The sequence below is a fragment of the Bubalus kerabau genome, chromosome 13 (assembly GCF_029407905.1).
Source record: "Bubalus kerabau isolate K-KA32 ecotype Philippines breed swamp buffalo chromosome 13, PCC_UOA_SB_1v2, whole genome shotgun sequence".
In the NCBI taxonomy this organism is placed as follows: domain Eukaryota; kingdom Metazoa; phylum Chordata; class Mammalia; order Artiodactyla; family Bovidae; genus Bubalus; species Bubalus kerabau.
The window spans coordinates 36,822,436-36,836,926 of NC_073636.1; the positions used below are offsets into that span (position 1 = coordinate 36,822,436).

The 14,491-nt window shown below is 36.2% G+C and overlaps 1 protein-coding gene across 4 annotated transcripts in view; it reads left to right on the forward strand.

Annotated features, from left to right (window-relative positions):
• MPP7 (MAGUK p55 scaffold protein 7) overlaps positions 1-14,491 on the forward strand; it is a 222,762-nt gene that overhangs the window by 179,555 nt on the left and 28,716 nt on the right. For all 4 annotated transcript variants that reach the window (XM_055544022.1, XM_055544021.1, XM_055544023.1 and 1 more), the window contains one exon: positions 11,423-11,593. In XM_055544022.1, the coding sequence (XP_055399997.1) occupies positions 11,423-11,593 (171 nt within the window). The remainder of the gene's footprint in view (positions 1-11,422; positions 11,594-14,491) is intronic.

The window sequence follows — 14,491 nt, forward strand, 5'->3', positions numbered from 1 at the left end:
ATCTAAGTGAGGCCGATAATCATTTAGTGAATACATTTGACTATTTTCACTTTCTCTGATGTGCATAAAGTCAAGCACAAAACAGTATAAGTAGCCATTTCCCTGATGACTGATTACATTTTTGAAAAATACATTCCATGTCAAATTGATCTAAGTTGACTCTTGAAAGCAGTAGCACTGTAATACTCCAAGCACTGAATGTCTCTTTGTATAAGAATATATCTTGAAACCGTATTCAGTGAGCCATCACTGATACGAATGTACACTGGGTCGTAGGATTCTTACTGATGTGTAACACTGGATTTCTTAAAGGTCACTGTATTTATCGATAAAAGATCTTTGCTTATTAGTGGAGGGAAGGAAAAAAGCTTACTGACTAGCAGTGTAAGTTGTGCGTTGTTTGCATAAAATTAATAAACTGAGGTTAAATTGATAGTATGCTATAAATATGAATTGTAGAAAATTACACCTTTGAACGTGTGTGTGTATATATATATATATAAATACTTGAAGTATATACACATATACACACATGAATTATTAATAACTCACTTCCTCCTATAAACTCTAAACAACTTCCTTTAGTTGTGATGGGTGGTGTGAGAGTTAGTGTGTCTTTGGTGTGTGTGTGTACACGTGCATATGCTGACTTCCGAAGGGTGATTGCTTCTCAGTGGTAGAAATGCAAGCTTTAAAGATTCTGTCTCCCTTTTCCTACTACAATACAAAATAGTTCTTATGAAGAATAACTGGCCTTTTCTTTAACTGGTAAGAATTACAGAATGTTTTCGCTCTGTTTAATTCATTATAGAAATTGTGTTATAAACAATTCACAAAGCATTGCTTATCACGCATCTGTCTTCCAACACAATTTCTTGCAAATGATCTCCTGAAAAATCATCAGTTTTTCTCCACTTCTGCTCCTGCTGGAGCACTTCATGCATTCTTTTAAAACAAGATCAGTTTTGGGACTTCTGTAAGTTAAGACTGTTCTTTCTATTTAACGAAAGTGTTTACCATAAAGTTCACTAAAAACAAATCCATTCATTTGCTGTTATTTCTTTTAAAACTATTTACCCGTCTCTAATTCTGTATTTCTTCCTAACCCTGTTTCTTATTTGTCCCATGTTTAAGCACCAGTGAGCCTCTAGTTACATTGCCTATTGTATAAATCTAGCATAAGATTCCATTTGTTCCAATATTCAGTCATTTTATTAAAGAATGTTATGTAGGTAAGTACAGCTATGTCAAAATATACTGCTTTAATATTTTTCCAAAAAATAAAATTTATACAAAGAGAACATTTAGAAGTATTCTTTCAAACGTGGTACAGGTTCTTTATTGAGTAAGAAAGAACTCTGCATAATCTCAACATGTCTGGAATACTACTTGGAAATATTCTCTCTGACAGAAACCATTCCTGCTTGGAGAATTTTAGGTTGCATAGACTCAACTTAAAAAAATAACATTAAAATTTCAAATCCAATTTTCCCCTTTAAAGAATTATATTTTTATATTCATTTTTATGTGTGCATACTGTATTTTCTTATAATTTTGAAAGAGTAAGTAAGACTCATTTCTTTATTAGCTGGCTGGAAGAAGATTAAATTCTCATATGGTTTTTCTTTTTCTTAAATGGTAATGCTGTGCTATACTTAAAAAAAATTGTCGATGGTATCAGGAAAACTTTTTAAGACCTAGGTGATTTTTTTTTTCTTGGAAATTGCAGGTTGATATTTTATATTAGCTTCCATGATTTCATTAGATACTTTGAGTTTCTGTTTTTACTTTTAGCTGGAGATCAGCTGAAAAATTCAAGGGTATTTATGGCATTTGAACATTTCTTTTATACTCAGAGCAACTTTGTACTTGTAACATTCCAGAAGTGAATTTCCCCTGTTCAAAAGCCTTTTCCTCCTTTATATACAAAATTAGCATTGTATGGCGAGTTAATATAATCCATGATAACATTCATGTTTCTCTTTTTTTTTTCCCCCTCCCTGATACTGTTTTATAAGGTGGATGTAGAAGGTGACTAATTCAGTCTCTCCATCTCCAGATCTCTGTAACTTTTACAGTTTTGTGCTGGCATTGCTTTTCAGTTTAAACTTCTTCCCAAGATTTTTACTTGTTTGTTGTTTTAAGATGTTCTTAATTATCTTTCTTTGTCTTTGGGATAATTTTATGGCTGGCATACTCTGGGAGCATCCCTTCAACAATAACTTTGTCGTAGGATCATGTTACTACATAGTTTTTACATGTCTGTTATGATTTATATCATCATAACAAGATTGGCATTATATTCAAAATGTTTATTTTAATGGAAATTTTCAACATTTTGTTGTCAGAAGCCTATCATTATATAATCACTTCCAGCCACTTAGTTTTTATTAATGTGTACATGAGTTTTTTAAAAGTCTTAAAAAGTTTATTCATCGCTATATTTTCTTTTCCTTGTAATTAAGGTGCCTACTGAACTCATTAAATATTTGCTTGGTCAAATTAATTCATTGTTTTAAGAAAATAACTTTTCATACAGTATTTTTGGCAGTTCTCCTGATTTTTAAAAGTAGCACATTTTAGTATATTTAAGGTGAGAGGAAAGAATTAAAATGCTTATTTTTATTTTCTTTTAAGAAACTAAGCCCTTTTCTTCACTGTGTTTGCATAAAATAAATGTATTTCTTCAAAAAATTAGGAACTTCTATAAATCTCTTAATTTTTCAGATGCTTATGACTGATATTGCTTTGTTATTAATTCAAGCAGGTTTCACTGAAACTCTTTCCCAATCTGCAGGCATCTGTAACATTTAACATATTAAAAGCTTATGTTCTTAGAAACATTGAGGATGCATAGTTTCTAATGTTATTACCAGACTGGTTACAGAAATATCACCAAAGATGGAACCTGTACCATTTGAAAAGTCCAAATGGTCACATACTAGTATGTATTTTCTTACGGTTAACGGAGAAGCAGGTCACACTCTCGTTCATACATGTGATTTGAGGCTGTTAGTATTGGTGGTGAGTTACCACGACTCTATAGGAGGGGAAGGCCTTTTTTGTTAACGCCGATACTGCCCATAAAATGATCATGTATTTTTTTTTTTAATAAAATGTCATCATAAATGTAAAAATTTTATGAAAATAAGATCATTAAAATGATAAATATTTACATTGTAAAAATCTTCACTGAAACTATTTATGGGAGCCAAAGAAACTGATAACAATTTGTGATTTTAAAAAATCACATTCAAAAAAAAAAATCACATTCAGTTTTATTAGTGTAGTTCTAAATTTCCAACACCCAGGTTGCTTTTCTTTTACTCTCTTCACTTCTTAGGTGAATCCACTGGTTCTCTCTTTATCTTCCTTGATCTTTGATCTTTAGTTTTTATACTATATTCTCACTAAAATTTTTTTGCCATTGTTTTTGCTTTCATTGCTTTTTAAGTATTTAAGTGTTTTAACCTATTGGGTATTCCTAACCTTTAAGAATATAAAAATTTGATCTATTTTCATAATCATTTCAAAATACAGGAAAGTGGAACCTGCCTCTGAGACACAGGCAAAATGTATTTTCTGTTATATATTGATGTAACCTCACAGATACATCTACCAATCCTGGATTTCATTTGTTTGGTGTTTTTGTGTATTTTTTTAAATTGTAAAATTATGTAACATTATGGAAAGTCTTTTAAAAATAGGACAAAATAGTTGCCCACAGCCCTCTCCCCCTAGTATATTGTCTGCTTTTATACTTTTTTTCTGTATTCAAACCAGTTTTTATATTAGTAAAACTCAGTATAATTATGACTATTGTATATGTCCAGTTTTCTCCATTTATTGGTATCGCAAATACATTTCTTAATGGTGTTGTATAGTTATTTTTAAATTTTTATTTTACATTGAAGTATAGTTGATTAACAGTGTTGTATTAGTTTCATGTGTATAGCAAAATGATCCAGTTATATATATACATGTATCTATTCCTTTTCTTTCCCCACTTAGGTTATTATAGAATATTGAGCAGCATTTCCTGTGCTATACAGTAGGTCCTTGTTGGTTGTATATTTTAAATACAGCAGTGTCTTAAGCCCCCTTTCTTTGAAAAGGTGTTTCATAGTTAATCATTCCCATACTTGTATATATTTTGAATGCTTCAAGGTGTTTTTTACTATTAAAAATATCACTAACATTTGAAATTATAGGATGTGAAAGTCGCTCAGTGGTGTCCAGCTCTTTGTGACCCCATGGACTATACAGTCCATGGAATTCTCCAGGCCAGAATACTGGAGTGAGTAGCCTTTCTCTTCTCCAGGGGATCTTCCCAACCCAGGAATCGAACCCAGGTCTCCTGCATTGTGGGTGGATTCTTTACCAGCTGAGCCACAGGGAAGCCCGAAATTATAGGATGGATAGATATAATTTTTGTTGTTGTTGCTGCTGCTGCGTCACTTCAGTCATGTCCGACTCTGTGCGACCCCATAGACGGCAGCCCACCAGGCTCCCCTGTCCCTGGGATTCTCCAGGCAAGAACACTGGAGTGGGTCGCCATTTCCTTCTCCAATGCATGAAAGTGGAAAGGGAAAGTGAAGTCGCTCAGTCGTGTCTGACTCTTAGCGACCCCATGGACTGCAGCCTACCAGGCTCCTCTGTCCATGGGATTTTCCAGGCAAGAGTACTGGAGTGGGGTGCCATTGCCTTCTCCCATAGATATAATACTTATCTATAATTATTTGAAGTTAATTTTAATACCAAATGATTCTTAATTTACATATGTAAGCATTAAATTTAATACCCTTTTTGCTGAATAGTTATATCCATGGTGGTATATCAATACTATTATATCAAATATAGTGAAGTAGTTTTGAAAATAACCAAATAACAACTGCTTGAGTTTAATTTTTTTTTTCTTCTTAAGAGAAATGTCAAGTCAAATCAGATTAGAAGTACTTGCTAAAAAATTTTAGTTTCTGTCCTGAGCCTGTGTTGTGAAAACACTTAAATTACAAGTATATAGAATAATCTCTATTCCCCTAGTAGATCAGGAATACTTTGAGGGCAATGACACTGTTGCATATATTTTTCTATTTTACACATCATCTTAAATACAGAGGAATATCAAATATACATATTTAATTATATTTGAAAAATATCTTCTAACAGAAAAAGAGCTTATGATTTTTACTCCCTAAATTAAACTGCTGCTTCTCTTTGATAAACTTTTCCTAGTAAGTTATTTCATAAAACCACTGACGGTCCTACTGTAGAGCACAGGTAACTCTGCTCAATGTTATGTGGCAGTCTGGATGGAGGGGGGATTTGGGGGAGAATGGATACAAGTATACGTGTGGTTGAGTCCCTCTGCTGTCCACCTGAAACTATCGCAACATTGTTAATAGGCATACTCACGTACAAAATTAAAAGTTTAGTAAAACAACAAAAGTCATTGAAAGCCTCCCAGTTTTTCTCTTAAACATCTGTGTGTGTAGAATAACATTTCAAGCTTTATTCTGGACTTTCAAGATTTACTATTTGAACCAAGGATTGTTTTCTCTGTATGACACTAAAAGAAGAGTTACTTAAACCTATTAGATTGTTATGCCTGCCCCATTGTTGTTTTGAGAATTAAATGAACCCATCCATGTAAGTGCTTCAGACAGTGTCTGTCATTTGTAAGTTCTCAACAAATACCCACTACCACCACCACCACCGCTTCTGCTGTTTTGATATTGAAATTAACAATAAGGGAATGATCTAAACTCAGACCAAGAATCACCTTTTTTTTTTTTTGTCCAAACATTATAACTCACTTTCTGGTGTTTCAGTACAAAGTGTATATTAACATAAAGTTGGTAAAGGGTTGTTCAGTAAGGATTTCTGGGGCCATTGGCTAATTATTTAGAAAACTATAAAGTTACAGCCTCATCTCACAAACTTGATCTCATAATCATACCTGAGTAATTCCAGATGGATTTAAAAAATTAAGTGTAAAGCTATGTAACCTATTTTTTTAATTTCAGAAAATTTGGGTGTTTATCAGATTAAGGGTAGGAAAGTCATAAAAACAGTGGAAGAAATTACAAAGGAAAGAAATTCAGATTCAAATAAATAAACCTTTAAAATTTCTTTGCAAAGGAAAACTGAAAATCTTAACATCTTTGCAATAAATAAGGCCAAGGGTTATGACCTTAAAAGATACATGTATGTGTATGCTGTTTATGTAGACCCCCCAAAAAACGATCAACAAGTATTAACAATTCACAGAAGAAATAAATGCAAATGAGTTGCAAATGTGAAAAACAGGTTCAACTTAACAGTTAAAATGAAACGGTGTACAGTTTTTCACTTGTAAGATCACTAAATATTTTTAAATGATTAGAAGTCCTTTGATGAGAGAATGGTAAAACACGCAGTTGTTCCTGCTACCAGTGGAGATGTATGTTCTTATTAACCCATCTGAGAAGCATTTGGACAAGATCCATCAAGCTTCTTGCAATTTGCCCTAATGAAGTCATCAGTGACACAGAGTAACAGGAATGTACAGGAATGTTTATTGCAACTTGTGTCATCTTTTATAATAAAAAAATAAAATTTACTTTAAACAGAACCACACAACTAAGTAAGTTAGCGAGTTATCGTAAATTATTCCTGCTGGAAAATATTAGATAAGAAGTGTGTCCGAGTGATGAAGGGCTGACCCGCACCTGCGGTTTCTCTGTGAAGCCACTTTCCTATTGTAATAAAGCTGACGTGCTGTTCTCTTAAAAAAACACAAATCTCTAGCAGCTGTGGGTAAGAGCCATGGAAAAAGCTTGTCCATAAAAATGTTGAGCCAATTATAAATTACAAAAATGTGAAATATAAGGAAAAATATATTTTGCATGAAACCATTCCCTTACTCCAAATTCCTTGTTAGTGCTGCTCTGCCGCTCCTGGTGTCTAAGAGCCAGCTCTTGCTAAGACTTGTGCACCAAAAATGAACTAGAATGAAATACGTTCTAGGTGATTTATTCCCATTTACTGGAAAGAATCTTCTGCTTGCTTTCAATTTAAGTACACATTCTTGAGCTTCCTTTTAATAAGAGAACCACCTAAGACCTGAAGGCCAGAAATGATTAACCCCTTTTCCTGACGTCGACCTCACTCTCCTTTAAACTTAGACTTAACCAAGCTGTGCTGACATGCCCACACTGTGTCACTGAAATTTGAAAATGATAGTCTCTATGCTGCCTTGAGTGGCAGGCTTTTGTGCTACCTGGTTTGGCTTTGTTTTTATCTGAGAAACAAGTAACAACTCTGGATTTCATGCCTTTTGTTATATCCTCTGTTCTGGCTGTTTTATTAGTTGTTCTGGGTTGGGGATTTCTCTTGTTTCCTGACTCTAATTTTGTATATGCATAGATGTGTGTGTGTGTGTGTGTGTGTGTGTGTGTTTCCCGATGGCTCAGTGGGGAAAGAATCTGCCTACAATGTGGGAGACACAGGAGATGTGTGTTCGATCCCTGGATTGGAAAGATCCCCTGGGGGAGGAAATGGCAGCTCACTCCAGTATTCTTGTCTGGAGAATTTCATGGGCAGAGGAGCCTGGCGGGCTACAGTCCATGGGTGGGGGTTGCAAAGAGTCAGACACGAATGAGTGACATAAACGGCAAAACAACATATATGTGTATGTATGTATGTGTGTGTCCATATGTATGGGTACATGAGTGTATATATTTATTGTGTGGTGTAAATATGTGACATATATATGTGTGTGTGTTGAGGGAGTGAGGGACCATAAGTAAGGACAGAAAAGAGAGATGCTCTCTAAATGTAACTGTAATAACAGAGATAGCACATCCCTAGAAAGAGTATCTAAAAAAAAATGAAAAGGTAGGTAACATACACTGAATCTTTATCTCTTTAAAAATGCCTTACTGCTTTAATAAGCTACTTTTAATAGTTAACATATTTAAATCTGGATTTAATATTTTGTGTCTTTTATGACGTTACTCAAACACGAAGCCCCTTCATTTGCTTTTCCCGTTGCTGCTAGACAGACGTGTGCTATGGGAACAACAGAGAAAGCAGTGTGTTCTGCCTTGGAGACACTTTCAGGTTAGGTGGGACCCAGTCAGGTGCTAATCTCTGTCTACTGTGTAAGCCGTTTACCATACGCCAGGTCCTGGGCAAATGCTTCACATAAATGGTTTAATCCTTAATATCCTGTGAGAGGTCGGTAGTATTATCCTCATTTTAAAGCTGAGAAATGAAGCTTCAGAAAGTTTTAAAAACATTGGCAAGTCACCCAAGTTGGTAAGGAAGCCAGTGACCCAAGTCTGAGCCTTTAACACTCAGCGAGGAGCCCCTGCACCCATGGGATCCCAGTGGACCTGGCTGACTTTTCCCCTTTTGTTTTCTAAATGAGGCACTGGGCCAAGACACTCAGGCCTCAGAACCTGAGGGAATTCTGCATGCGTGGTCGTGGCCACCTGGAAAACATGTGAGCGAGGTCAGGGCCGGTCGTGGTGTGCGGGCCAGGGCAGGAGTGTCCCTGATGTGCTGGCCGGGCGGGGTCCCAGCAACCTGACGCTCTCCTCTCCGGGGCTGCTCCAGCTCTGAACCTTCATGAACGCGGTGCTGTGTCCTTTTTGTCGGCTTCGTATGGTTATCTTTGTGAAAATCCCAAATGTGTCTGGCTTTCTTTGTCAAAATTTACATTAAGGAAATGAAACAGGAACGATAGTAGAATTTTAGGGGTTGCCTTTAAAAAATCCTGTTTAGAAAATCTGTTGTTGTGGTTTTAGTTGTTAGGTCATGTCTGAATCTTTTGCGACCCCATGAACTATATATATAGCCTGCCAGGCTCCTCTGTCCATGGGATTTCTTAAGCAAGAGTACTGGAGTGGGTTGCCATTTCCTTCTCCAAGGGATCTTTCTGATCCAGGGAATGAACCCACGTCTCCTGCATTGGCAGGCAGATTCTTTACCACTGAGCCACCAGAGATTTACCTTTTACTTTAATTAAGTACCTTTTCTGTACCAAGTGCTGTACAGCTCACACCCCTAAGTGACCCCCAGCTCCCCACCCCGCATGTCCATGGAGATCTCACGTTAGAAATCTGGTTCCCTTTTCTCTTTCCCCACTATCTCATTATTGTTTATGACAAAGGTGAAAACTTGAGTTAATCATAAAGACTCCATTAGGTAAGCATTTTCACTGAAATTCAGGATTTAGCTGGGATTCGTCAATCAGGAATTTTTCTGGTTTTCACTTTTGGATTCATTGTGGATGAGGCATATATGTCTTCAATCCATTTCTGTGCCAGATGTTTGTAGTGACTTGAGGAAACCCCTCCCTCCATATGAGGAATAACTGTGAAGGGATTTTTAGTTCTACCTGCTAATCCTCCAGGGTGTCTCATGAGTCTTTCCCAAAAAAATACAAAACATAATTACAGTTTGTCCTCTGACCCTCACCATAGAAGTCTGACGTCTCTGTGCAGCTAAGATTCTTAGAATTCACCCATCTTTTCTTCATCCTAGGACCAGGTTGGTACATTTCCTCTTCTTTGTCCCTGAAATCTCACCTTTCTTTGTAAGATGATATGTTTCATCATTTATTCTGTTTGCTTTTTCCTTTTGTCTTTAATAAGAGATTATTAGAGTAGCTGTCTTTCTTGTTTCAAATTCTTTGTAAATCTTCTCTCTCAATCCGAGTATCTCAAGATCAGACTGACTCTTAGTGGATTCCAGGAACATATTATCAGAACATATTTATCACTCCATTCTTAATATTTTGATTTTTATTAAGCTGTGGATCTATAAGGTGAGTGATAGAACTCTGTGGATATTCATTAACTTTTTTTTAATACTGCCTTTATTTTGAAAATTAATTTTTAAATCCAATAGTAATATTTATTTTTCTTTGTGTTCTCTAAAATTCACATTATTCCATTTTATTATAAAATACCTTTATTAAAGTTTTTTTTCTGCTTACCAGATTTGATTAGTATTCTTTTTAAAGAGAATCTGTTTTTATACATTTAAAAATATGCTTGCATTTGTTTTATGTTATGAAACTGATATAGAATATTTATCATATTGTAATAAGCAGACTGTTGCCTCCCTTTAAAGTCTGGATTTTGAGAGTGTTGGTTAGGCCAAGAATCCTTGAATGATGTATATGGTAAATACCACTCTTCAAGAAAAGACATTAAACCAGAATGATATAACTATGTGAAGAACAAGCAGAATGAAATAGGGTTTGCCTGAGACAAGGAACTTTTGCCTTCGCTTTTCTAAGCCAACATTTCAAATGACAGCAGCGTGCTGGAGGGAGCTGTTTAAGCAGACAGGAAACTTACTTAAATACTTGAAAAGGTGTTTTAGTAAAATATGACATGGTATTAATAAGAGTACACAACTGTGGCTCAGAAACTTATTTTCAAATTTCAGTCAGCTTCACATTATAAAGGGCTTCCCTAATGACTCAGATAGTAAGGAATCTGCCTGCAATGCAGGAGGCCCAGGTTTGGTCCCTGAGTTAGGAAGATGCCCCAGAGAAGGGAAAGGCTGTTCACTTCTTTTCTATAGGAGAAAAGAACCTGAGGCTTGGTCATTTACTCCACCCACTGGGGTCTCAGAACGGTGAGGTAACTTGCTGTCAGTGATAGTCTGGTCCTGTCTGCCTGATCCAAGCAGAGGCCTCATGGACGGAGGAGCCTGGTAGGCTGCAGTCCATGGGGTCGCTAAGGGTAGGGCACGAATGAGCGACTTCACTTTGACTTTTCACTTTCATGCATTGGAGAAGGAAATGGCAACCCACTCCAGTGTTCTTGCCTGGAGAATCCCAGGGACGGGGGAGCCTGATGGGCTGCCGTCTATGGGGTCGCACAGAGTTGGACACGACTGAAGTGACTTAGCAGCAGCTCCCTAACTTTAGTTTTCTTTCTGTTTAACAATAGATGCTGTCTGTGCCACAAGGATGTTGTTAGGCTGTGCTTAGAACACAGTGTAAAAGATTCTAGTATTTATGAATGGGAGAATTCATCATTTATATTTAAAAGGTTTCTGCAGTGCTTTTTAAACTTTTTCTTACAATTGTGTTCATCAGTCTGTGAAAAAATGTTCTTTATGATATCTGACCTCTTTGTTTCCTGATTTTTGAAAAGAACTCTTTATGATTGGGAAGCAAATAAAACTTAAAATATTATAGCTATAATTAAATGTTATATGATTCTTTTATCAGTTGTTTTTATGAAATCATGGAGGATCTATTTCCCTTTTATTACTCAGTGCACTGCTAATGCTATTATGGTAAATAAAATCCAGCCCAACTTTGAGGGATTAAAAAAAATTTTTTTTTTAGAGGGGGTGTCTTTTTTTAGTTCTAACTGCTAAAAAGTTTTTTGTTTTTTTTTTTTTGTATTTGCAGCTGGTTTTAGAAGAAGTTTCCGTCTTAGTAGAAAAGATAAGAAAACAAATAAATCCATGTATGAGTGCAAGAGGAGTGACCAGTATGACACAGCTGACGTGCCCACGTATGAGGAAGTAACACCGTATCGACGGCAGACAAACGAGAAATACAGACTCGTAGTCTTGGTTGGTAAGTGATGGTTTGTGTGATGCTGAGGAAGCAAGACAGTGAGAATTTAACTTCAGAGGGCACAATGCTCTCTTTTCCACAAGTGGAAAAAATAAATCTCATCTTGAACACCATTTGGCCTCTAAAATGAAATCTTTGTAGTCTTTTTGTACTTATGACATTGAGACTTTCAAGATACCTGTGTCATGGGACTGGCGTTTTACTGGGCCTTCTCTCTGTAGCAGTGTGTGCGTACTAAGTTCAGTCGTGTCCGACTCTGTGACTGTTTGGACTGTAGCCCACCAGGCTCCTCTACCCATGGGATTCTCCAAGCAAGAATACTGGAGGGGCTGCCATGCCTTCTTCTAGGGAATCTTTCTGATCCAGGATTCGAACCCGTGTCTTGTGTCTCCTGCATTGGCAAGTGGGTTCTTTACCACTAGCGCCACCTGGGAAGCCCCTTTCTCTGCCTTCTCTGGATTTCTTTTTCTTTTTCTAGTTTTATCAAGTTGAATTTTTGATCACTGAGCAAAAACCCCTTTAAAAATGTTTAAGTATTAACTGGGCATAAATTTAAATTTGCCTCTAAGCATTGCATCCTACAAGTTTTGATTTATTGTGTTTTTTATAACATATCATTAAGATCAGGATATTTTCTAATTTCTGTTGTGACTTCTTTGATCAGTGAGTTATTTACATATGTGTTATTTAATTTTCAGATACTTAGGGATTATCCAGGTATCTTTTGGCTGTTGATTTCTTATTTAATTCCATTATAGTCAGAGAATATGCTTTGTATGATTTCAATTATTTTTTTAAGTTTGTCAGAATTTCTTTTTTCTTTTTTTTTTTTTTTAGCCCAGAATACAGTTCTGTGTGTATTTAAAGAAAATGTGTTCCGTTGTTGTTGAATAGAGTGTTTTATACATATTATGTAAGTCAAGTAGGTTGATATTATTATTCGGGTCTTCTGTATTTTTATTATTTGTCCACTTGTGCTGTTAATTGTTGGGAGAAGACTGTTAAATTCTCTAACTGTAGATGTGTCTATTTCTCTTTTTACATTAGTCCACTTTTACTTAATAGATTTAGAAGCTCTGTTGCTGGGTGGATACACATTTAGGAGTATTATGTTTTCTTAGTGAAGTCACTTTTATTGTGTAATGTTCTTTTTTTACCCCTGGTAATATTCATTATCCTGAAGTCACTTTATATGATATATAACATAGCCACTCAAGCTTTCTTTTGCTTATTGTTTGCCTGGTACATCACTTTCTTTTACTTTAACCCATCTGTGTCTTTCAGACAGCATAGTATTGGGTCTTATTTTAGATATCCAATTTAATAATCAGTGTGTTTTATTGATATGTTTAAAGTTTAATATAGGGCTTCTGTGGTGGCTCAGACGGTAAAGACTCCACACACCTGCAGTGTGGGAAACCTGGGTTTGATCCCTGGGTTAGGAAGATCACCTGGAGGAGGGCATGGCAACCCACTCCAGAATTCTTGTCTAGAGAATCCCCATGGACAGAGGAGCCTGGCGGGCTACATTCCATGGGGTCTCAGAGAGTCTGACACAATTGAGTGACTAAGCACACACATACATGTTCATATTAAATTTACATTTAATTTGACTATTGATATGGTTGGATTTAAGCCTACTATTGATATTTTATGATTTGTTTTCTCTTTGGCCCCTTGTACTTTTCAAAATTTTTCTTTGTTCCCCTTTCCTGCCTTCTTTTGGGTAATGTGATTATTTTTTTTCTTGTTTGATATTAATATATTGATGACTTTTTGGCTTTATCTCTATGTGTAATTATTAGTTGTTTTCAAGTTTTTTCCTTATCTTTGATTTTTAGCACTGATTATGACGTGTCTTTTGAATTTAACCTGTCTGGATTTCCCAGACTTCTCAAATCTGAAAATTTATGACATTCATCAAATTTTTGGCCATTTTTTTTTTCCAAGATTTTTTTTTTGACCCAATCTCTTTCCCCTCTACTCTCAGACTCCAGTAGCACATATGTTAGACCCTTTAAGGTGGTCTCACAGGTTCTTACAAGTTTTTTCCCAGAGCTGTTGTTCATATTTGATGATTTTTTTTTTTTTCTTTCAGGTATTTTCTTCATTTGGGAAATTACTAATTCTTTTTCATAGTTTTTGCTTATTTTGTAAGAACTGTACGTTTCCATTCATTTCAAGTGTGTTTAGTTTTACCTTCTGAAGCTTAGCCACTCTCTCGTCTTAGATGATCCCAGCATCAGGGTTATCTTAGGGTTGGCATCTGTTGATTGTATTTCTCCTTGAGAATTGTTCACCTTTACCTTGTTCTGTTTGTCGAATCATTTGTTCCATATCTTGGATGTTCTGAACATTATTTCATATAGACTTTGAGTCTTACTAAATTCTTCTGGATTATGCTGTTTTTAGCAGGCTATTAACCTGGCTAGGCTCCCAGGTTAGGCCACGCTCTTCACTGCTTCTGGTCTGTGCCATGCATATGACCCTTGGGGTAAGAGAGACTTAGACATTGGTTTACATCTTAGTTCGTTTCTCAGAGCCTCTGTTGTGCTTCTTTGGGTTCATCTCAGTCATCACAACTGTTGTGGGATCTCAGCTGCACAGCCTGCTGCTCCACAGTGCAGCTCTGAGACAGAGCCTCATCCTCTGGGCAAAGTCAAAGAAGAGAAGAAAAATAAAACGGGAACCTTCACCCCTTGGAGGCTTCCCTTCATAGCTCAGTTGGTTAAGAATTTGCCTGCAATGCAGGAGACCTGGGTTCAATCCTTGGGTCTGGAAGATCCCCCTGGAGAAGGAAATGGCAACCCACTCCAGTATTATTGTCCAGAATCCCATGGACAGAGGAGCCTGGCAGGCTACAGTCCATGGGGTTGCAAGAGTTGGACACAACTTTGT